Below are 25,676 nucleotides of genomic sequence, written 5' to 3'. Positions count from 1 at the left end.
ATATAGACGTCACTCGCAGTAATGGGATTGAAGTATAATGCTGCTTATCTAATCTACCATTTTCAGGAAGAGTTAATTGGACTGAGATTGGATGAGTGATCCTCTTTAAACAGACTTACCTGTTGTAGCAATCAGTACGCCTCCACTTGTAAATTTAAAAACAAGAAACTTGAAAAAAGTGAGTGAAATTAATCAAAATACTCGTTGTACTGGGTTTGGCAGGGACAGGGGATTTTACTCACAGTACAGTGCTGTGCTTTGTGTTTCTGACCAAAACAAGCAAACTCTGCAGTGCCACTCATTTGTGGATTGGATAAATTATGATACCTGTAATTACCGAAGTTAGGTGGTCAACGTGTTCCGCAGCTGTGCAAGATGAGTGTCACCTAGTGGAGAGTACAAAAACCCCATTGTGTCAGCAGGCACCAAAAAGAGGACCTGTCAACTATGGGGAAGTCATAGGAGCGGGGTTTTTTATTGTTCATAATTGATTCAATGTGGCTGCAAAAAAAGTAGCATGAATTTCCAGGTACACGTCTAGCTTTTGAGTGCAGAATGTGGGGTTTTTGTGCTGTTAAGAAAAGGGAGTGTAAGAGCCCTGTTGTAATAATGGAGGTGCTTTCCTTGATTATAGGAGCTGTCTACATTTGTACAGAAGATGTATTCCCAAGTAAACGTTTGCAACAACTCATAGATCAACAACATAAGCTGCGTGCAGATGTTCCAGCTGAAGTCATACAGAAGATCAAATTTGGAAATAGTATTTTTGTTGAACATGCAGCAGAATTAGTAAGTAGTAACACGAATTAAGAATGTGCGATTATTACACTATAATCCAGTAACCACAGGGTGATTTTTTTTCATGTAGGAGACCGTACAAAAGGTTGAGTGAACCAAGATTTGTAATGAATACTACTTAATCTCTGCAATTTGTTGGTAAAGAACTATTACTGTGTTTTAGTATGAAGGATATTAAAAGAGAAATATTAATATTTTAAAAGAATGGATCATATAGTGAATTTTTGTAAGTCATGTTTATTAAAATGTAGTAGACAACTGCTACTAGCTTTACTGCAGCTTCTAGGGAGATTTTGAGTTTGGAGACAGGATATAAATACATATGCAAAAGGTGGCGTGTATCCTGACTGGCTTGCAATGTAATAACATAGCTGTTAAACTGCAGTTTAAGGAAAGGATACAAAAAATGTTGTCTGGAATAGGTAGTGGCAAAGCATGACCACAGCTGTGCTTGCCCCTTTACCTGTAACATGTCATAGTAGAACTGGATGGGAAAAATACACAACCTGAATATACTGTATTTTTGCCTTGTAAACCCCCTTTTGTCGTGCTTTTTCTTACGTAGCTGTTAATATGCTCTTTATTGATAACAGGTCTGAAGTTCTGTTTTCTCTAAGGCTTGCAAGTAGCACTTCTGAAATCATTCCAATTGTTAGGTTTTTTGAATTGTAGTTTTCAAGTGTAAGAAGATCGTGTACATCAGTTTGCTTACCACTTACGTTGTGGTCCAGGCAGCAGCTAAGCTACCTTCTCCATGTCCTTTTCACTGGAAATCTTAAAAGTTTCTGGAAGTTAGAGTATGTTACTGTAAAAAGGGGAGAACTGCCCTGTAGTAGAACATACACCTCTCTAAAATACCCTTAAAAGTAAAACATTACACTCCCTGGTAATTCCAGCAACTGCACAGTAGATGGTTGCAATTCATATATTGTTATATATAGATTCAGTTTTAGTTTGTGTGTGTATCCGTATACATAGAATGCATTGCTATATACTGACAGATGATAGCAGCTGAAGTAGAAACCCAACATTTTTTTTCCTTGCTTCATGCTGAGGAATCCAGTGTTTGTGTATTCACTTCAAAAGAATGTCTTGTACAAACAGAAGGACCACATACAAACACTGAAGTGTTTGAAGTGCAGCATAGTTTCCTGAAGATATATCAGTAAGTGAAACAAAAGAAACAACAAAAAAATATCCATTTTCCAGAACGGAAAGTAGTCTTATATTCTTCAGAGTAACTCTTTTCCAGTTAAAAAAAAGGCTTTGATATTATAGTATTATTTTGTAAAAAGCAGCTAATTCAGTAGACTAGAGCTTACTGTAATTCAGACTTAATCACAATTTCATTTTAAAAGCTGTGGAATGCTGGAGCATATCTTATGTGATTTTGGATGAATGTAAGCTCTTAGCTGTGAACCTCTATTTAGATGTAAAGAGTGGCACCAATCAGAAGCGTCACTGTCACATTATTGCTTTTTTTTTGCCAACACTGAAACTCCTGATGGCCAGAAGCTGAGATTATCGCTGTGAGCTTGTTCTCCTTTCCACTCAGCTGCTGTAGACCACATCGTTAAAGACAAATACCAGGCTACAAGGACCTTATTAGTATGTAATAGATGTTGAGCCCTACAGAATATTTGTTAGTTAAAGATCTTGCAATTGAAATGTTTTGGTGACTTCAAAATACTCAATTAGTAAAACTTCTAATAGGAAGGATGTAAGTTGCAGCTACTCATGTTCATTGATCAAGACTCTTGATCAATATGGATTTGTTGTAGCAATTGTGTATTTTACTGTTAAAGTATCTTTAGCGGAACAGCAGTGTAGTCTGTAACTTAGGGTTTAAATATTTAATATTAGTTTTGATTCTCAAGTGTTTCAATGAGAACCACTCTTGCAAAAGAGAATGGTTCAGGATAGTAGTATTGCACTCTTGAGATGTGAAATGTGAGATGTAAACTGCTGATTCAAGTCAGAGCTGCAGATAATTGTACATTCCAGTTTGATCTCTATTTTTTTTTCTTCAGGTGAAAGCACAAGACATTTGTGAAAAATGTTTACTGGTGAGGCTTAAAGATCTGCAAACTCACGTTATGACTAGAAACTCCATCAGCTTGTGTTTCAGCAGTGCTACCTGTAATTACTACCTCAGTTTTACAAACAGAGGTATTGGAACTGTTCTAATACTGTCTGTTTGTATTTTGCGGTAGGATACCTTTCACAACTGCATTACTAACAGGATTTCCCTGCTGCTTGCAAGAGGCATGGTGCGGTTGGTGGTCATCGATTCTATTGCTGCCTTGTTTCGATGTGAATTCGGAGCTTCAGACTCTGTTACAAAGGCTCGGTACTTGCAGACATTTGGTGCACAGCTTCACAGTTTAAGCACTAGATTCAGGACTCCAATAGTGTGCATTAATCAGGTATGACATCAAAACTGCTGCTTAGTTTATAGGGACCGTTTAATATATGGTTGGGGAAGAGGAAATGTGTACGCAGATTTGGTGTTAAATTTAACATTGTCAACCGAATATTAATGACAGATGGAAACTAAAGCTTCCTTAAACTGGTATACTTTAAACTAGTAAATCTTAACCTCTCAAAGTTTAAGAATAGCATTGAAGCCTTTATAGACTGTTAATGACCTCAAAGGCTGTCCATTAAAGCTAATGAAAATAGATACATATAGCAATTGGGCCAAGCATCAAACTAAAATAACAAGAGTTCTTAACACTAACTTCAAGTGTCATTGCCAGCAGGATTGTGTTGGGAATAATTATGTTCCACATACACAGGAGGCAGTGAAACACCAGGGTCTGCGCTGCATTTTTGTGAAGCTCAGCACTTCTGTGTAACTGCTGAGATTAGTAAAATACTAGAATTCATGCAACCCAAAACCCCACAATAATACTAGTCAAGAATACTACTCTTTTGAGAAAACTAGGTGAGACGCTGCATCTATCCTGTAGAAGTGGCATGCCACTGCTTTTATCTAATCACAAATCAAAGGAGCGTGTGCATGCTGGAGATAAAGCACTGACACTCGGAATGCGGCCTCAGAAAGGGATAAGTAGATGTGTAGGCAATCCACTACTGGGAAACTCCCTTTTTGGTGGGACCTTCCATCCAATGACTAAGTACTCAGCCCTGAGGTTTCCTTCTCACAGCAGAGGAGAAGGTGTAAGGAGAAAAGCTGAACTTGAGAAGTTACAAACAAGAAGAATTTTATATCAAGAAGGAAGATGTTCTAGAAACATCAAGTAAACTGCTACTTGTTTGATTTGTTTCTAGGAGGAGTTCTGAAATTATGGAATGGCCATTGTGTAAAACCTTACCTTTACTACCATAACTGGAGGGGAGTGTATTGGAATTCATACATGGCAGTAATTAGAACAGCCTTCAGGCACATACAGTGTTTTTCTTTTCAGTAAGAATCACATTAAAATTCAGTAGGATTTAAATTTCAGCCTCGAGTTACTCCTAATGTTTTAACCAACTTTATTTTTTTTTTACATCCTAATTTTTTAACCAACTTTATTTTTTTTTTTTTTACAATTTAAACATCTAGTACTAGTTAAATTCATGTAAGCTGTAGCTAGCTAAATATTGTAGCACTGTAAACTAAGATTATACCTCACAACTCCCTTTTAGTTTGCCTGGAAAGAATGAGGGTTTTCTAACTCGGCTTAATATGTGATGCAGTAACTTGGGTTTTCGTGGCTTCACTCCCTTCCCTGCCCTTCTGCTTGCTTAAAACAAATGCATAACTACAGGTCAGCTTCAACCATCGTTTTTGTGTTTCAGGTGACTGATAGAGTGAGCGAGTCGGAAGCTGCTCAGTGTGGTGGTAGGTAAGCCATCTGCAACAGAAATATAACAATGATGACATACATGGCAGTATTTAACCACTGTATTTTTTATAACTCAATATAATCTACCAGAGCATGTTAAGAGTGGTAGAGCATTTTACCCAGCAGTGTGGCATTTGCTGGAGATCAGCAGTAACTAATGTGCTGTAAAGTGGAAGAAACTGTCATACATGCTTACGTGGTAATCCCTAATCAGCAAGTTAGGGGGGGAATAAGTTAATGGCTCTTATACTTGCTTACGCAAGAATATTTTTGCTTCTCATATCTGATCGCTTGTCTTGAAAGCTGGGGATGGACGTTTTACAAGGGCATGTAGTGAAAGGGCGAATGGCTTTAACCTAGAAGAGGACAGATTCAGATTAGATGTTAGAAAGAAATTCTTTACTGCGAGGGTGGTGAGGCACTCAAACAGGCTGTCCAGAGAAGTTGCAAATGCCCCATCCCTGACAGTGTTCAAGGCCAGGTTAGATGGGGTTTGAGCAACCTGGTCAAGTGGAAGGTGTCCCTGCCCATGGCAAGGGGATTGGAACTAGATGATCTTGAAGGTGCCTTCCAACCAAAACCATTCTATGATCCTATGATATAACTGAGAGCATTTTATGTCTTCTTAAAAAAAAAATATAGCAACCAAACCTTATTGGTTGATTTCGTTGCTGAAGAAAAAAACCCTCTTTAACACCAAGATATTAACAGAATTCAAACATACATATTTCTTGTTTGAAGCCTAACTATAATCTAGAGTTACTAGATAGGTAGGTGCTACATAAATGTGTTAGTTTTTTCCTCCAGATTCAGAAAGTGATGCAGACCAAGGATAAGGTTGAGTTTCCTCCTGCCCCCACCCCCTCCCCAGTTATCTTGTAATTCTCTTTTTTTTTTCTCTTTCCAGGGAAAAAAAAAGTTTTAATCTTCAGGTTGAAATGAATAGTTACACAGTGTTATATCTGCCCAATGTTTCTAAATATACCTGCAAATAGAATCCAAGGCCAACAGTTACATGGTTCAAATACTTACAGTTCAACCATTTTTGTATCGCTATTGTCCTATGACAAGAGGGTACACACAGAGGCAGGTGTTCACCATGGCTGTAGGTGGAAGAATGACTGAATTTTTCTGTATGGAAGCACTTCTCTTCCCATTATTACCTTGCTACGGAGAGAACCCAGTGTGTAGCTTTGTGGGGATAGCCCATAATCTCTATCTTTGAAGACCTATAGGTTTAAATACAGCAAATGACTGTAAATAGAGACAGTAGATCATTGCTTCCAGTGTCATTCTGTTATAACAGAAGTGAAGATAATTCATATTAAATTCATACATCCAGAAATCTGTAATGTTTTCTTTGCAGTGCAGCGGGTAACAGAGTCTCTCCAGCACTTGGAATAACCTGGGCAAATCAGCTGCTAATGAGACTGATGGTCAGCCGAACACCACAGCCCGAGCAACCCTCTGGAGTTATGTCACACCACATTGGAAGTGTGAGGACTTTACAAGTAGTTTTCGCTCCTCATCTCCCTCCCTCCTCTTGCTACTACACAGTAAAATTAGAAGGTGTAAAAGGAATAAAATAAATTCTTTGCACTGTAAAGCTGCATGCTCCAAAACTGTATCAGAACTACTTTGCTTCAGGAGGAATTGCTGGTTAAATTAAGCTCTTCCTAGATGAGAGAAATAAGACACTGAAATACAGAAACAATGATGTGACTACATCACGCATTGACAACATTGTGGCAGATCTCCTTATACTTGGATATATGTTCACCACGTTTTTCTGGTAAGTATTTGGAAGAAGAGTAGAGCTTTGTCTGGGCAGAGGCTGCACAATGAAGTGTGATGTGGCAATCCCCATGGTAGGGGAGATCTGGTTTCTAATTCAGCTTTAATAGTGTGCTAATCTAGTGACAGCATGTGCTGCAGTGGTGTACCTTCTCTGTGTCCAGACCCATAGGGACTCCAGTTCAGCCAGTGACTGTTTTCTGCTGCTGTTTCTGGGCCTCATGCTTCCATTAAGTACAGCCATTCTTCAGTGTTAGAAATTACTCTTTTCCTGCTTTCTGGTTCTCTCCCCTCATAGCAAAAGCCTCTTCAAGTTAAAAACAAACCACATGGTGCCATCCCCTTATTCTGCTCTGCTGGCCCAGTGCTGATGCTGTGCGACCATGGTGTTTCAGAGCAAGGGCTCTGTATGGGTTCCTCTAGATGCTCTGCACTGCTCTGTGGTTCATTAGATTGGGGTAGCATTCTTGATCAGCCACTGGATCACTGCCCCTGTAGCTTCCGCCCCAGGCTTTGCTCAGCTGTGCTCCTGAAGGGCTGCTGTAGCAGGTTCCATCCACCCCTGGAGTGATTGCTTTTCTCAATTTTGCATTGTTAGAGCTTTACGTGTTTTTCTTTCCATTTTTGCACTATTTATCACAACTTTTTCTGTTGTCCTCCAACTACAGCTGTAACATCTGCTTTCTCTACTCACTGCTGATTTTGGTGTGAAAGCAAGCCAGATGAAGTTACTCACGTGCATTTTCCTGCACAAGTCAAGTCTTCCTGACATTGCCAGTGTTGGTTCTTATTTAACTCTCCAGCTGCAGGCTTAAATCGGAGTCAGAGTCCATTTCTTGGCTCATCACCACACACAAACCGAGCCTCTAAAATACAATGACCCCTAAGTCATCAGTTGCTCGCAGCAGCTGAGTGTTCACCTGCACTTTCTACCCCTCTCTGCAGTTATTCACAGCCAGAGTCAGAAACCCAGACCGTTGCTCACCTGACACTGGTATAGCTTTTGGGTACAAACCCTCTCTGAAGCCTTCTGTCAAATCCGTTGAAACATGCTGAAATCTTAATAAATGCAAGTTAAGAACCTTCCCTTTATACAGCTTTATTCGTCTTTGGATTGCACAATGGAGAGTTGTTGCTATACAGGGAAAAAAATGAAGTAGTTTTTTACAAAGAAGATTTACATTCTAGAATGTATTCAGTATGTCATCTTTATCCTGTAAGGCTACATTTAAACATTTTTCTACACTTTGAAAAGAAATGTTAAGTGACACTTGAGAAATTTTAAACAGTTTCAAGTTAATCTACAGCTTGGTGACATACAGAAAGAAGCCTTTTTCAGCAGAAAGCTCACACAGAGCTCTGGAAACATGGCTTTGGAAAAGTAGCATCAAATTAATTTATGCTTGATTAAGAATTGACACAACTGACCTATCGACAGAACAGATGTAAAACACACTGAGAAACCTCATTACAAATTTCTTGATGAAATTATAGTGAATTACTAGTATTTGTTACAAATAACATTTAGGGAAGTCTATTTTCAGCAAAGTTTTATGGAGTAAGACAAGCAGGTGAATGGGATTTCATACACAGCTGTGATGTGATGAGCAGCAACTACACTTGGAGATCAAAACGCATCATCTTAGAGCCAATCTTGGAAGATCTATTATTTTTTTTAAATCAAACATGAAATCCATATATTGGGGAGTGAGGGGAAGAAGGGTTTTGTGTTTCCCCAAGAAGGATACACTGACATTACAAATGGTTTTCTGGTGGCACTGGTGGTGTTTCTTTTAAACGAGGTCCTAGAAAACAGAAATGCCCTTCCTGCTTGCACAGAACTCATCTGGCCTAATTCCAGTGTCACTCACCATCCCTACTTCATGGTGCTTCTACTATGCAATTTAAAACTAAAGACAAAATAACCTTCCCTGCTTGAGTGGAGACTCGAGTATAAATACAAGGAGCCTCAGGATCTGGTTTTAAAAACTACCTCACTACACTTGTTCTGTGCTCTGTACAACGTTTAGTCTTCTCAATTGTGTCGGCTAACAACTGTTAGAGCAGTTCTGAACGTTAAATGAAGCTTCTAACTATAGTTCAGTATTTCTTACTTGAAAGATATTTTTTTTTTAATTTCTTTCTTACAACTAAAGAACAGTTTTGCAGCCTCACTAAGAACATGAGCATCTTTCTCAACAGCTCCCGTCTTCTGCCTTGTATCTGATGGAGGCACCATGGTTTGCTCTTGCTTTGTTGTTTTGGGCTTTTTGTTTAAAACAAACTACTGACCTTGGCTACTGAGTACACTGAAACTAGTGCGAGTGGATTGGAGCAAGGCAATAATCAACTGTAGATGTTCAAAATTTCCCTCAATTCTAAACTATTTACAAGAACTCCGAAGTGCCAGTGTTTATACTGATACTTCTGTAAGTCTGTGACAATGTAAAGTGACTACAATAAAACTGTAAACTTCACAGCATCACATCTCTTAACGTTTATTCTCTCAGTACAGGCCAACATGACCAACAATGCAATTCTCTTAGCAGCTTTCAGACAAAATACATGACCTGCATAACAAAAACTGAAGTAACTTGAATTCATCAGGTTTTGTAAACACACTTCCATTGCAGCACTGCATGCCCCTTTTACTATTTGTTTACAACAGAATCACACCATTTTCAAAATGGTACTCAATGGTACAATTTAAGCACAAATACTCCTCAAGCTTAAACCCATCTTATTTTACTAGCATTCAGGAAGACTTGGGGGAAGAGGGGTGCTGTTTGTTTTAAGGAAAGGTTCAAACTCTAGAGAACGCATTCAATAGTTTTTCTATTGTTTCAGTGCTTTGTTCTGTCACCACAGTACTGCAAGCACAAACATCACAGCAACAGTCCAGTTATTCCTTCTAAGGAGAAGCAAATCATGAAACAGTTAGTTACATTCTACAATAGTATTTAGTAAGATCTAAACTCAAGACCAAATACTGCCATAATTCCTAAAGACCTGCACACCACCACATAGACACAAGGCTTGGCATCTTTCCATGAGTAACAATTCCACATGCTGTTCCTGCAGCACCCCACTGCGATACTCTAGCACCACCAGCCACCACCTGTAAGAGAACCTGGAGAAAGTGGCCTAACGGGAGTCCTCATCATGGTTTGAGTAAAGTTCACACTTATAAAACTGGGACTCAAAACCCAGCAGGCCAGCCCTAACAAAGTGCCTGTCAATTCTGAAAGTCTTTTTTACTTTTCTGTTTCATAAGAGCTGTTGATTTGGTTCAGTACTGAAGCCATGCAGGACTTACACAAGTGGGTATTCTGGGTTTACACTTTGTGCACTGTTAGTTACAAGTGGTACAGGGAAATTCAGGAAGAAAATATTCCATAAAAGCACACTAAAAGGCCCACCTGAAATTTAAATGTATACAGACATTGTCCTGACAGTAACTCATTCACCACTCAAACACACCAGGTTTGCTTTTGTACTTTACACGTTCTTCTCAAACAGCTCCCTGGCTCGTAACTATCAGGACCTGGCTATAATTCTGGGTGATTTATGGATTAGAGAACTCTTGAAATCTGTTTCTTCTCGGGGTGGGGGTGGGGGTGGGGGAAATAACCTTTTAAATGTAAGGATTGTTTAATAAGCAGTAGCTCAACAACTTAATCGTCCAACACACTTTACAATACTATATAAAGGTTTAAAACATTTAAAAGCACACTACTAGTAATGCCACCAACACTAAGATCCTGAACAAGAAAGCTCCCTCACTACCACCATCACCCCACTATGGTCTTGCCTTTTAAAACTTCCTGCACATTGTAGTTTGGCATGGTTAAGTATTTTATTGCTATTTACATGAGTTGGTTTGTGGGGGTATTTTTTGAGAGGCTGCAAAAATAATTTTCATTCAAAGCTGAAAGATCAATGTAGATAAATTCTTCCATTTAAGTACTTCCTTATGACCAAAATCAGCTCTGTCTCTAAACAGTTTTGTGGGCTTTTTTGGGAGCTGGACTCTTAACGTTCTCCCAGTGAAGTGCTGAGCTCAAAGACCAGGCCCGCCAAGCCGCTACCTACAGTGGTAGCAGCATGCTGGTGTGGAATGGGCCGACTGTGAGGGCTGTTCATAGCCAGAGGGACAGACAGCTCTGTCACTTCCCGGCTGGCCCTGCTCAGTGAGCTGCAGCCCATGTCCAGCTCCTCATGCAGAGCCAGCTCAGTCTGCTTTTGGGTGGAGAACCAATTCACCAATGAGTGCATACAACACATCTTGCTTTAGGGGGAATAAAAGTATATATATTATGTTTTTTCTTTTATATAAAAAGCTCTTAATAAAAAGATTAAAACTCAAGAGTCTACATAATATAAGTACATATTGTTAAGGTAACTGAGCAACAATCTGTTCTTGCTCGAGTTCATTAATGAATTGCATTACTCTGTGCTAAAACTCCTACACATTAGCAGCATCATGTCTCACTGTTTCTAAACTGTCTTTCTAGCAGGTACACCATACTTGTAAGGTACATCCTGGTAAACATAGTTAAGTGCATAACATATACAGCTTTTTGCATCAGTTATTGTAACCAACTTGAAACCAGATGCAAAAATCAGTCAAATGCTTCTATAAATTCTAATGACTCCTCACAGTCTATTCAAATACTAAAACTTGCTTATGTTCCTTTGTTTTGCCTCCTTCGGCTGTCACTAACCTTGAATGAATATTCCAGCTTTTCCCAAAGTTAGCTTCCTTCGGCATTTTCCAACTCACAGCTATGACCACAAATACATTTGTACACACACTCGTTCTACTTTCTCATCCAACTCCACATGAATAAGAACTTTTACAAAAGATGAACTAAATTACAAGCTTTACAGAAAAGCAAAAGAAAATACTATAGAGTCTATAAAATACTTAAAACATACATACTTAGTTCCAGCAGCAGTCCTGTATACAGACAGCATACATATTAACTGTAATATGGGTGCATGGTCTAACCAGTTGCTTGCCAGCTACGGCCATCTAATGCTTCCCCCTGGGCCCCTAGGATTTGAGTGGTCCTTTGCACAGCAGCTGCTCCACCGTGTAACAGCCTAGTGTGTAGCTGCCTGCTTCTGCTGTTGTCAGCTATCATGGAGAAAGGCAGGATTTGGGATCAGCGTAAGGAAATGCTGGGGCCCTTCCAGCAAATAGGATTGGACTTTGAATTCCAGTGGACAAGCAAGACAGTCAACCTGAGGGTTTATGTTTCCCCAAGAGCTCCAGGAGCTGCTCTGGGACAGCTGCAGTCCAAAATTTCTGTATTCTTCAACCATACAAGGTAAAGGTCAAAACATTTTCCATTTCTCCCGATCAACATGAACCATCCTGTCTCCATTGATAATTGTGCCCTAAGACATCAGCAAGTATCAAAGTCATGGTCACAGGTATTGCTATTCATGCTATGTCTATATAATGCAACCCCAGCCTTCTGATAAATTTAATAGCTCAATATAGTGGTTAAGTAAGCCGTGTCTAAGTGCTGTTTTGACAGCTAAGGTTTCTAACATTGCAGTAATCAGTGGAGCAAAAGAAAGCCCCACTAATACAGTACACCTAATTTGAATTTATACAGTAATGCACATCAATGTATCCTTTTCTCATTCCAGCACTGTATATATTTACTGCTACACATCTAATTTTGCTGGCGCTTTCAAATGCATTTTGGTATGCTTTAAATATGTTTGTATTTTTACACTTTTTTGGCTGCTGTAATATTCCAATCTATTAAAGAACTCAACATAAGTAGCATGAATGGGAGCAGTGCAATGAGCAATATATATCTACATAGTTTTCCCTTAGAAGAAAACACCCACTAATGCTGTTTTTAAAATCATTCCTATTTAGAAAAGTAAAACCAGCAGTCCATTGGAAGAAAACCCAACAAAATTACAAACTAGGTGTTCCTATACATAATGATGAGGAACCAAAGCTTTGAAGGTCTCAGTGCTTCTTTATTCACAAAGGAATATTAGCTAGCTTCTGTCCAAGACTCTCAATGCGCCAAATCAGTATGACTGACACTCAGAGCTCTCGTGTCTGTCAGACAATTATTTCGTTCCTGTGTGAAGGGGAAAAAGACAAACAAATAAATTAAGCAGACGTCCAGAAAGTTCAAGCAAATAAACAAAGTTACTCATTTTAACATACAGGAACAACAAATACAAGGAACTATGGAGAACTGGCCTTGTTCATGTTGGGTAGGGGGACAACTTTTCCATATTCTAACAAACATCTTTTTCCCCAGCTTTCAACTAGTGATAGTGAAAAGGTCTATTCACAGGTATATACACCCTTTACAAACCTGACCTACACCTTACCAGAAACACAAGAGCCCATCTATAGGAATTGCCATAAGCATCTACAGCGAGCGAACTACTGAAATTCACAAGAAGTGAGAACTAATTTTAGTATTGCTGTGTACACACAAGCAACTCTTCTGGAAGTCACATCAATTACACACTAAGGATCCAGCTCAGGGGCACCTAGGGCATGGCGTTCTGAACCCTTGTCACTGTTGCTGCAAAGAGTTATGCTTTACCTTGGATTATTTTTTTCTTGCTGAAGTTCACCCTACGCAAAGTTACTCATGTATGTCACACCACAGAAAACTCCGCAGTACATTCATTACAGATAAAATAGTTAAGACATCTTTACACCACTCAACAGCAAAATGAGAGCCCTACAGTTTGGGCTTTCTTGCTACTTTAGGACAGCGATCAAGATCTGAAACATACAGTTTTGTTAGTACAGAAGCAATTTTATCTTCCTAAAAATTAGTTGCAGTTACTGTGTTAGTAAAATGCACTACAGCGTTTAGAACACAGAACACTGCTAACTCATTTGACAATGTAAGAAACAATGATTTATTAGGTAAAAACAGGAAATGGGAAGTAGCAACTGGGCACATGGTTTACAGTTAAGCAAATTAAGGTTTTATATTAGCAGAAGCATAACACAGATCAGACAAGAGACTGCTCCTACTCAACCTCAGAAACAACTGAGGTTTCATTTAAAGGAATCTGAAAACGTGCAGCAATTAAGATGACTGGGCCCTTTGCAATAAAGAGGATGAAGTAAACAAATCCTGAACTGGGCTTTAGAAGTTCCTGTATTTTATCTTCACAAGAACATATGATTCCAGAAGTTTCATATCCACTGTAATAGTCAGAAAGTCCAAAGTAGAGACTCCTTGGTATCATAAAAGCCAGTGCTCTTTACTGGCCAGACGTAAGCACTTGCTTAAAATGAAGCATAGTTCACAAAAGCGTTAAGGAATTATGCCTTAAGCATATGCTTTAAGCATCTTACTAAGGTAGGCTCTTACCACTCATTGGGAGTTTGTTGTTTTATTAATCATCACACTCTCTTTATCCCAAACCCTACTAATGATAGCTATTTTTTGTAAGAGTATTGTAGGGCTTCTTACTTGAAAATGATCTTCAGTAGCCTTGCCACCCATGTTAAGAACATTCAGAGAACTGGCACGCTTCATGCTGCAACCAGGACAGTGAACATGCAAGGATAAACCAATCAGAACAGCTGAAAACTAACAGTGCTAAAAACACAAATGTAACAATGAGCAATGCACAGTTAAGGGAGTTTGAACAATGCCCCAAAACTGATCTGAGGGATACCCTTTAAGATAACTACATAGCTTAGAATATGTTTATATTCAGTTCTAATTTACATATAAAACAAGAAAAAAAAATAACCAGCTCTTCAGAGCTTAAACATTACAGGCCACCGATTTAATTTCAACTCAAAACAAAATCTCAGGTTTTAAAGCGTATCAAATTAATACACTGAGTTAGCATTGATTAATTCTCAGTTTCAATTTTATGCAGCTTCTTACAAAAGCATCAAAACATTCAGACAGTTTAGGGAAAAAAAAGTGAAGCATGAATAAGTTTGTTACGTAGGCAGCATTTAACTTGGAAAAGCTACAACATCAGTTTAGGGCTTTCTGTCTGATCTAGGTAAATCTTCAGAATCAATTTCAAAAAGCATTTGAAAATTTTTTATTTTACACGTGAAAGGAAGCAAGAGGGTTGCTGCTGTTAACTTTGGTTATGCTTTGGGCTTTACAACACAACCACCCGAGAATACTGTACTGAAAGCAAAAGATGATTTAAAAAAATAAATTAATCACCTACACAGGAGCTACTGAGAGTCAGAATATCACTGCATCAATTGTGGTATCTACTGCTGTTTGAGATGGGGATTAGTAGTTTACCTACATTTCTCAAACATACACAAAATTTAACAGAATATTTTAAAATGCGTAATGAAATTCAAAATGAGCCTTAAGATTCACACCATCATGGTGACTACAACAGGCATGTCTGAGGTCCTTTATCTCCAAGTGTCTCAGTTACTCAGTTATCTCCGAGTTACTCAGAATGTTCTACATTTGCTTTGTTTTTCACTACCTCTTTAACTACTTCAGAACTCCTGAAGGAGGGCTTTGAATATGTATTTGATGAACTATTCACAAGACAATGAGGCCCTAATTCATCAGACATAACTGGTCAAAGCCAAGTTTCTAATGCCTTCCAGTAACATGGAAAGGTTTATCCATACAGATCACCTTACATATTAACCCGTGTTTCTTCCTACTGAAGCAAGACTACTAACAGTTGAAGTCTAGCATGATTTTTAAATGCTTTCATAAAGCAAAGATTTAGCAGAATAACAAACCAAACACTAACACACACAGGCAACAGCTGCTACATAACGCAGGCTCACTGTCTTCTCCTAGCATTAAACCTGAGTGTTTCAGAAGCTAGAACACACACAGTTTAACATGAGTGTTAGCAACAACAAAGCAAAGTCTCATGCATGGTATACGCCTCTCATTTATCCAAGGAAACACATAGAAGAAGCGGTTATATATGGAAGTCAAAGTAAGTTAATCTGTAAAACACATACAAACATCACATGAAACTCTCCAAAAGAGCATAAAGGTTTATGGAAAACATTCCAGGGAAATAGAAAATCCACCAGTAAAAACTTAGACATGTATTTTTAGGTGCTTGCAGAAGTGCCAATTGAAAATATTTTCTTTTTTAAATCACACATGAGATCCTGGTTTCTTTGTGGGTTGTTTTTGGGGGTTTGTTTTGTTTTGTTTGTGTGGGGTTTTTTAAATCGACATGCTTGAGAACTTTAGTCTGGCAAATGCACTTTTAACTCCCTCCGTGTTAGAAACATAATCGCACAAAGAGCATGCAGTTGGTTTTCGAGCGCTCAAGTAATGATGAAAGCTTTTTTTTTTTTCTTTTTTGGAATTATAAATCTTAACTGTTCTGAGCTAGGATCAAAATTTTTAAAAGTGAAAACATCAAATCTAAATTGAGTGAAGTTAAATTATTACAGAACTGAAGAACTGATACCATGCTTCAGGTACTGTGTGTTTCAAAGAACAATTCTTATTCTTTGTCAAAAAGGCTTTTGCATGATTTTAAATAAAAAATTTCCCTGATGAGTTTTCTACTTTATTTTCTCCAGCCTTCTGTACCAAGCAACAACACGATAACTGTCTCTTTCATGCTATGGTATTAATGTATTTCTGTTTGAGTATGCCTCATTCAGAATCTTACTAGTGTTAATTACTATTTACAGAAGCACAGTATAAGCAACAAGTTAATTTCAAAACAGTCTTCCCAGAGACATAGGCAGGGAATGCGGCCATGTACTGCTAAGGAGGGAGGCACATATGTCCTCTATGTACCTAGAGCAGCTGACTTCACAGCAAAAATGATTTATATTACGCTATGTCACTATTGTAATATTCACGTATCAAACACTCTGAAAACAAATGCTTGCGTAATAAAACTGAATATCCCTTTTAGTAAACTCAGAAGCAGAAAAATAATAGATCTGTTTACTAAAGTTTTTTCAGAAAATGAAATCAAAATTACTTCCTGGATTATCAGTATGTACAGCTATGCTTCAGAGCTACAAAGCTGGTGTTTTAATACCAGGCATCTTTGTTATTAAAATCAGCTAGTATAAGTTAGGATTTAAAAATGTCTCCATTTCATAAAAACCGAGCTTGCAATATTTATTGTCTTACACATTCAACGTGCGTATCTGCAAAAAGGCCTGTCAGTGCAAAACATGTACTGCAAGTTTAAATTATTCTTTGAGAACTATGGTGACATCGAAAGAACAAGAATACTTTGTCAAAAAGTGAAAGCAAGAAAGATACTGCTTTGTTTTCAAATCTGTTTCATTGTAATGTCTTTACTTGAGGAAATCTTCTCTGGTGATAGAGACCCTACGATACAATTAATGTTAATGTGGGTAAATTACTTCTACGTTGGTCAAATAACATTCCTAATGTGCAGACAATAAAAAGGCAGATGAATTCTTACACGAAATTGAAAGCCAAATGTCTTCAGTTAAACACAAGCACAATTTTCTACACCTATAATCATGGAATTACTTTACTTAGAGTCAAAATAGCTCTATTTACTATAGAGAACAAAGCATAAAACTCTTGGCTTTTAAGGAACTTAAAACCTTTCCATGTCTCAAAAACTGATGAGAAAATGCAAAACTAGCTATGAATATATACATCTATTCATACAATAATATACCAGAGCTACAATGTATGAACTCTAGACAGAGCTGAATAAAACCAGAAAACCAAAGTATGAAAATGCTCACACTGAAAACAAAGAAAGAAATCCCTTTTATTCTATTTTGGTTTGCATTTGCTTGTTTTCCCTAAAGCATTTTACATTTACTTATTTCCTTCTTCTAATCACATGTGAATTCTACATGTATTGCAGCTGTACACAATGTTTTACAGCCACAGAAAACAGTGAGGCAAAACTTCAGTGGAGCACTTACAGAACACATCAAGAACCTGCCTTCAGATCACTGTCTCACGTATTACCATCATTATCATCTACTATATTAATAAGATCCAGTTGCTCCATCAGAAGTTACTCCACATTCTCTAATTTAACTGTTTTAAAGCATAAGTTCAAATTCACATTGTCATCCAGTTTCCTGTCAACTAAGTGGGTTCCAGTTTTCCATAGCGAGGGGAAAAAAATCCTGCAAATTTGACTGCAATAATGCTGGGGCAAAGGGGAACACCCATGAATGCCATTATGAAAAGTAGCAGTGTATTTTAATATTTTGACTTCTCTGCAGCAGCAAGTGATGAATGTTTTTAATGCAATTATTAGAAATATGACATACACCCAAATCCACAATCATATGGTAAATAAGAAAGTTAAATTCACTAAAATTCAAATTTTTACCACTGACTTTACTGAGGCCAAAATGTTACTGAGATGCACAATGAGGCTGAAGATTTTCTACATTTTCCTCTGCTCTTTGAAATCTGGGGTTTCCAAAAATAGAAACTGAGAAGGGCTCAAGTAAGTAATTCTATTTATACCCACAGCAATATATAAAGCTCTATTAAGAATCAGGATATTAAGCTATACCAAAAATCAGTAATATTTACTTTTCTTCACTGCTGTGTGAAGAGAATTTTGCAGGTAACTAACATTTATCAATATTTCTATGAGGCTTTTCTATTCCTCAAATGGCTAAAGCAGTAAAAAGGGAAAAAACACTGTTAAAATTGAGTTAACTCTTAAAAGCAAATATAATTCCTCGGATGTTGCAGCACTTTAATTATAAGTTTAAGAAATTATTTCCTATTTTTCTATATGAAATGCAGTTAGCTAAGCAGAGAAGAAAACACTGCTCTAGGTACTACACTAGGCTACAGTAGGGGCACAGAAGGAGGGCACAGCAGCATAGCTAAGAATAGATAATTACCCTGGATTCTTTGGTTCACTGTCCCGTGAACTTCCTCCCTTCAGCTTTCTAACCAGCTTCTCACTGCTGCGTCTAATGGAAGCACGAAGTTTGCTAAAGGAACCACTGCGCTTTAAAGATCCAGTGCCATCCTGAAAAAAATTGAACAAATGTGAAACTGCAAGAGCTGGTGCCCTTCCCCAAACCTGGCTCAAGACCATTTCACTGATGTTTTTTTTTTAATTGCTATTAATAGGTACTTGGTACAATTACCTAAACACATAATACTATATAGCTACAACCTTATTATAACAAAAAGGTTCTTTCCAAACAGTAACAGATTTCTGAAGTGTCAAGCCATGCTCAAGCCATGGTTCATAATAATTAGTAAAAACCCACCACAGGAGTCAAACAATTCACCATCACCATGTTACCATTTTATAAGAGCACACTGTAGTTAACATAGTACAAGCCCCACACAAAAGCATTCCATCACTAAGAAAAAAACCCTGTTTTATTCTTTCTAAACATCTACATTACTTGCAAACATGTTTAACCCTAGTCCTGAAACAAAAATATTTCTTACCAGAAACACGTATGGTTAAATTCCTGTGCTTCGTTTTAAACTTTTACCAAAGAAAATGTAAAACACAACAAAATGAATTTTTCGTACACTGCATTCGTGTTTTACACACTGCTGTGCTGACCAAAAGAAACTTCCAACTAACAAAAATTCTATTTTAAATGTTTAACTCTTAAAACAACCCCCAACCATTTAGTAAGATTAGAAGCGATCACTTCCTACTTCACAGAAATCCTGTGCGACTATGAAACAAGAATTGTAAAAGAAGAAAGTGAAGTGCTACTAAGCAGACAAAGACAGACACCTGAGTTAGAGTGAGTTTATTAGAAGTTAGAAAGACAAATACACAAATCACTGAACACCAAGATTAGTAGAGAAAAGCATAATTGCGAAAATCTCACACAAAGACTATACAGCAATGCTACTTTAGAATACTCATAATTGAAGACATCCAGAGTTCCATATCGATGTTAACCATGTAATAGGTCTCTAAATACATTTTAAAGCACTTGGAGAACATGCCTTACTTTTATGGGTTTTGTTTTGTTTTTCTCCTGTAAAGATCACCATCATGCCATTTCAGTAATACCTTGTGTGATATTTTTAACTACCTTTTTTCCATAGTGAACAGCTACTTCTAAAGTTCATTGTTACTTTTTGTTTTCTATGTATTACACAGCAAATGGTTGTAATAACATTTTGTATGACTAGATACATATCTGGCAAAGCTACACAGGTACAGAAATAGAAACCAAAAAAAGACACCAGCACTGAAGGAATGGCCAGTTTACAGGGAAGTGTAGCTCTGACAAGAATCTTAAGGGGTTTGCTAGAACACAGCAGTCAGTACTGAAGAGAGAAGTTAAAGCTTGAAGATGGTGCACGCCCGTCATGCAGGAGACAGTATAAGAATCACAAAAGGCATCTAGGCCTGTCAGAAATGGAGAGAGAAAAACTCAATGAAACTGTTGGGGAAAATTCAACAGTTTTCAATTTTGAACAGTCAAGTTTACAGTATTTCTAGGTCATGTTCAAAACATTTTTTTTCTGGATTATTTGGACTGCCCTGAAGTACAAAGTGCAGGCCCTTGCAATTACCAGAACTTAACATCTTTCTGCAGTTTGACCTGTATCACTAATAGGTGACTTACAAATGAGCGTGAATGATTCCATGTGTTCTTTAAGTTAGAATTTGTACAAAATACAAAAAAACCTTTAAGAAGTGATAGCTTTAGTATTACATTTTGTAAGCAAAGGATTTTTTTTTCAGCTAACATTAACACAAAAATAAAAAATAAAGGGAAAAATAAAAAACAAACCAGAAGAAAGGAACAGAGCAAGGTGCATTCATTTCAGCTTTAACTTCTGTCAGGAATGTTCCTCAAAACACAATAGCAAGAAGAAAGAGGTCTTCCCATAGCCTCCAGACAAAATCCTGTTCATTCCTTTACGGAACTAGAATCCAACTGACCTGTGGCAATTTAGTTTCAGAATAATTTTAGAACACATCCCTCTGTGTGTATAAATATATATATAAAATAATATATAAAATCCAAGTGGAAACTTGTCTCCTTTTCCTAATGCAGTGAGGCATCTGAAAGAATCCACTTTTAAAAATAAGCTGTACTTCAATTTACACACTTTCCATTCTCGATGTAAGCACAGAGACCATTACTGATAGTCTTAAGGTACCTGTTTTGAAAGCCTTTACCTTCAGCAACTGGAATAAACAGTAATTAAAATTACAGAAGTAATTAGAAGTATTACATCAGTGAAAAGGCTAATTATTCCTATGGCCTTAAACCAGTAATGCTATAGTAGTGATAATGATCTAAAGAACAAAGGCAAGACAAATTTGGTAGGGGCGCATAACTTCTACTATGCTAACTAGCACATTATGAATAAGCAGACAAGTTTTTGGTTACTTCAAATCTGGAATAAAAATATTAAAACTCTCAAGTTAAACACTGACTGCATGATTTAAAAAAACCCAAATCTTTAAAACACGAGTTTAGGATTTAAGAAAAAAAAAAAAAAAAAAAAAAAAAAAACCCTAAACGGAGTTAAAAATTAAAAAAAAAAAAAAAAAAAAAAAAAATCCTAAATCTAGCATAAACAAAAGCAGAAAATCTCCATTTCTGTGGCAAAGATTAATTGCCTATTTTCATGTCACTCAGAATGAGAATCACCTTACTGCTTAGACTTCCCCACCATCATCATCTCCTGTACTCTGTAGCTGTCTGCTACAATGCCTCTCTGAATGATCTGATACTTCTTAAAGAAGAGCACCTCTTAGCAGCTACTGTATGGTAGTGAAATGTACTGCTTTTGTTTCACACCTGAAAGCAGACTAATGTGCTCAAAAGAAGTATCTTTGAAGCATACAGGTTAGAGTAAGAAAAGATACTTTCTCACACTGAGAACATAACCTTACATTAAGCACTGTCACACCACAAGGATTTCTATCTGTTCTGCAACTGGCTGCAAGATCAATTTACAAAAATGTCAATTAGATACCCACTGTCATTTTTTATATACAAATATAATAAGGGCTAGAGATCTTGAGATTTGTACCTTGAATTTTCAGGACCAAGTATTTCTTTGCTTTTTGAAGTATTTTCTGTTAACTTAAGAGGGATGGACTTTCTAAGAAACATGTAAACATGCACTATACAACTTCACTTAACGTATCAGTTTTAATAGTTAATGGCAAATTTACTTCAATAGCTATTTCAGTTCTTTTTGTAAGAGTGCAAGATCCAAGCATATCCTACTTAATAGAGATTAGATTACATATGGAAGTCACTTAATTACAATAAATCTTCCAACAATTTTTTGTTGAAATTTGTTGCTTTACACACTCAAGTATTCTGACACTCAGCTTGATCACTTCAGAAGAACTTAAATGGAAAAGACAGAAGTAAAAACTTCTACTACACTTTATGAATCAGATTATTTTGTCTGGAGGAAACACACGAGGGTAAAAAAAACTACACAATATAAAGTAGAGGGAAGAACAGCACTGAGAAACACTAGCAGGGTAGAGGGAGAGAGAGTTGCCCACTTTTATGTAAAACATGTAATACAAAAGTACCTTTCGTGAGGGGAAAAAAAAAAAGAAATAAACTAAGATGAGAATAAAGCGATGCCACTTCAGCACACTAAAAATGAAGTTTGCCCTGAGAGTTCAAAATTTAATTTTTCAGATCAACAAATTTTATCACTGAGTTTCATTCACATATTGACCTAGAAATACTGTCTATTGCTTTTCCACAGAAGGCCCTTTCAATCCAAAACCTGCATGCTTGTTTAATTAATGTCAATAACAGAAAAAAGTTTAATCCACTTAGAACATATAGTCATGCAAAGTATAGCGAAAATTAAGGGAGGAGTACAGTACACAGTTCTAACACTGAATGGGCAAAATGAGAATTAAAAAGTGTGTTAATCCAACCTTTGGCTTTATTGATGATGCAGAGTTATTCACAATAGATGCTGATTGACTGTCTTGGCACCGAGAACACCAATGCCAAGAAAACAATAATAAAGAGACAAAAGCAAAGATGGAAAGAACCTTCTCCTTGAAGACTAAAGCAGTATGTGTTCTATCAAGGTTTCTTTAGAATGCTAAACTTTGCCTCACGTGGCTAATAAAAAGAACAAAAAAAGATTGCTACTGTAAGAGAAATGAAACTTCAGAACACTCAATTCTGCAAAGTAGGCTACTTCCCCTCCCATACAGCAAAAGCAGGAAACACCACTTTTATAATCTAAGAGACTATTTTCAGCAGAACTGCAGCTGGGAGTTGGTTAACAGTGCAATATATATCCCATTGCTGGCAATGGAATAAAGCATGGGAAAGGTGGTGACAGAAGCAAGCAACTACATAAGCCAGATCAATAACTGAAAGCTGGCACTGTCTTTCAAATTAAAGGAAAACAATGGTTACAAAAATCTACATGTTATCACATTATATGTATGTTTTTACTTTACAACAATCAGTATTATACAGTGAAGCCAATATATGGAAAAAATAGGAACAAGCCCTGACTCCAGTCAAATTCTAATACAGAAAAATGTTATTAATATTTCACTTAAGATATGTGAAGTTACTATCAAATTTTTATGTGATGGCACTGCTTCTTAAAATGGACTGTATAGCAGCTTGAAAAGTTACTTTTTTTTCCCCTCTAATAAGTTGGGTAAGGAGGAGACTGGAATTATTTTAGTGTTATTCATCACTTATTTACTGTAAAACTGCTGACACTTAATAAATCTCCATAGCAAATGTTCTTTGTGATTCCAAGAGATGCAGTATTTTTAAAGGAACATTTACAATACAGGCATCAAAAGGACAAAAGCAAAAGTAAGTTAATTGCCAGAATATTTCTACCAGTAAAAAGAAACCGCTAACAAGCAATTGTACACCAGACCATAACCAGGACACTCAATCAGCATTAAACAACTTAGAGTTAAATACAACTGCTTAGGATTCTTGAAGAAATTTCACCATTCAGGACAACAGAAAGGATGGTTTAAAATTTTTAAATGTTACAATTTTTATAAATTATGTTATGATAAACAAAATGTTATTCTTTATTTCTTGATTCTGCAAAATTATGAAATACTAAGTAGATTAACCAAGGAACAACTGAGAACACAATAGGCTTGTGAATGGACAACCATATCTGTTATGGTGATAATTTATCTAGGCTATTTCCTTAAACTGTGTACTGTACTTACCCCATTCCATTCTACGCTCATACTCACTTCCTCGCCTCCATCAGGACCACTCTCGTACTTTACCACATCAACATTGAGGCTTTCTCGGCTTCGCCTTTTTTCTATGCTCTCAGGGTCATTCAGCACTTCAGCAACTCTCTGTTTATGAACATTGTCAAGACCCTGAGAATTAGATAAAATGGCAAAAGGTTTTCTTTTATTGCAAGCTGTACTAATCTACAATTCACACACAATAACCATATCAAGAAAGAAATCAAACCAACCCATTACTCCATCACCCCAATCCTACTTTCAAAGGACAGTTGAGTTGCCCTTTGTACACTGCAGAAACCAACAGAGCATAAAGTGGACAGACAGTCTGGTAGAGAATTCAGTGACTTGCCATTCTTTTCCTCCTTCCCTATCACTCATCAAAACATCACAGTGTTCACGTGACTTACCTGAAGCCACCTGGCCACTAGCTTAATGTTTAAGCAATTCCTAGATCATGAACAGTCTATGCAATTCTCAGTTTTCCACCTATCAAATCATGCAGTATTCACCCACCTTTGGAAAGAATGTTGCAGGTACCTGAATATCTAATACCTGAGACACAGGTTGTGTTATTTAAAAATAGAGACATATGACACTTGGCACAGTGGTATAATTTATTATTCAGAAAGAAATTAAATAGAAAATAAGCTTATAATAGAACATACTATATTTATGCTCAATAAAATATTTTTGCTTTATGTTAAACAATGTCCGTTGCTTACCAAATAACCCTTTCAGTATGTTAAAATACCTTCTATGAAGGTCAATGGACTACAAATAAAGGCAAAATCTTTAACAGAAACTAGAAAGTAATAAAGCTCAAACCATACTTGAGTATATGCTGCAGGAAGAGATGCCAGGTCAATGCCTTACACTTAAGAAAACATTCTACATTTTTCACTGTGCAATATTAGCAGCAAATGCAGGGGACCTGTGTGGCAAATCCATAAAGCCTACCACAATACAGAAAGTGAAAATCATGTCAAAATTCTTCTAAAAAGTAAAGTGCATGAATAAGAATGAAAGTTGGTTTAGTGGCATGGAGAAATCAGGTTCTTGGCTCCATATAGCTGCTTTCCACTAACTGAAGAACAGCCCTCCCTAATGGAATTCTACACACAAGGAATCATGAACATATAATGATCATATATTTTCACTTCCACATGGCTCTGTAGTGCAGAAAACTGGCTAGAGCTCTCAGACAGTAGAGAAGCACAGGCTCAAAATGGCTTCTGTACCAATCCCTTCAGCCGTACACAACATGAAAAGCATAGAACTATTCAAAATCACCACTGAAGAGGTGATGTATCACATACAGACCCTGGGCTCTGCTCCAAAGCTATCGTGTCTCATTTACTTTGTATGTTAAAAAATACATACATTTAAAAAATGGATGGGGAACTGCACTTTCCCAGTTTGATTCTGTCATGAAAGATGAAGGACAAAGAACTTCACTGGTCTTCGAAACTCTAGCATTTACATCCCAGCAGCTAAAGCAAACAAAACATACATGAAAAACAGAACTGTGGCAGACTGATACTTTTCCACATCTGGGAACAGAAATACCTCTTTGCTTTTATCTGAAAAGGGGAAATGCATTAACCCTGTCTGTTCTCCTTTAATTTAATGACCTAAAATAGAAAGGTAGAGTTAAACACTGCAAGTAAGACAGCATTGTTTACTACATGTCCAAATCCAGTGCTGTAAGGTGATATAATGGGAGACGTAGTATATGATGCACCAATGAAAACCTGAAGCATGCTTAATAAAAACAAAATAGCAGCAGCAAGCCTCCAGCAGGCTCTAAGGAAAATGGAGACAAAGAAGAGTTTTTGCAGCAGTACTGGCAAGCCAGAAGTGGGCTGATTACACAGGGACTGTAAAAAAGACTTCTCCAATAGCAAGATCCTCCCATCCTTAATTCCCAAATAATCAATTCCAAGCTTCCCAGTAGAAACTTCAACTTGCTGATAAAATTTCAGAGCTCTGTTTTGTTTTGGGTTTTATATATAATAACTTATAATTAATATA

At 37.1% G+C, this 25,676-nt stretch overlaps 2 protein-coding genes across 2 annotated transcripts; one reads left to right on the top strand and one right to left on the bottom strand.

Moving 5' to 3' along the window:
• Nucleotides 1-609: 609 nt before the first annotated feature.
• On the top strand, nt 610-6,241 carry LOC104399591 (DNA repair protein XRCC3-like). Its single transcript, XM_010009702.1, has 4 exons — nt 610-789; nt 3,012-3,224; nt 4,606-4,652; nt 6,019-6,241. Exons 1-4 carry the CDS (start codon nt 610-612, stop codon nt 6,239-6,241), a joined length of 663 nt encoding a protein of 220 aa, XP_010008004.1.
• Nucleotides 6,242-12,158: 5,917 nt separating this feature from the next.
• On the bottom strand, nt 12,159-23,828 carry LOC104401957 (kinesin light chain 2-like; the record flags this gene model as incomplete). The annotated part of the gene is made up of 4 exons (XM_010009701.1): nt 12,159-12,559; nt 13,928-13,994; nt 18,307-18,437; nt 23,613-23,828. Coding segments are annotated over 4 exons (480 nt in total), but the record flags the coding sequence as incomplete, so codon positions are not given.
• Between the last annotated feature and the right edge of the window lie 1,848 nt (nt 23,829-25,676).

This window comes from Nestor notabilis, unplaced genomic scaffold (assembly GCF_000696875.1).
Source record: "Nestor notabilis isolate BGI_N333 unplaced genomic scaffold, ASM69687v1 scaffold32792, whole genome shotgun sequence".
NCBI lineage: Eukaryota > Metazoa > Chordata > Aves > Psittaciformes > Psittacidae > Nestor > Nestor notabilis.
Note: the sequence above shows the minus strand (reverse complement) of the source record. Positions and strands in the feature narration are given on the sequence as shown.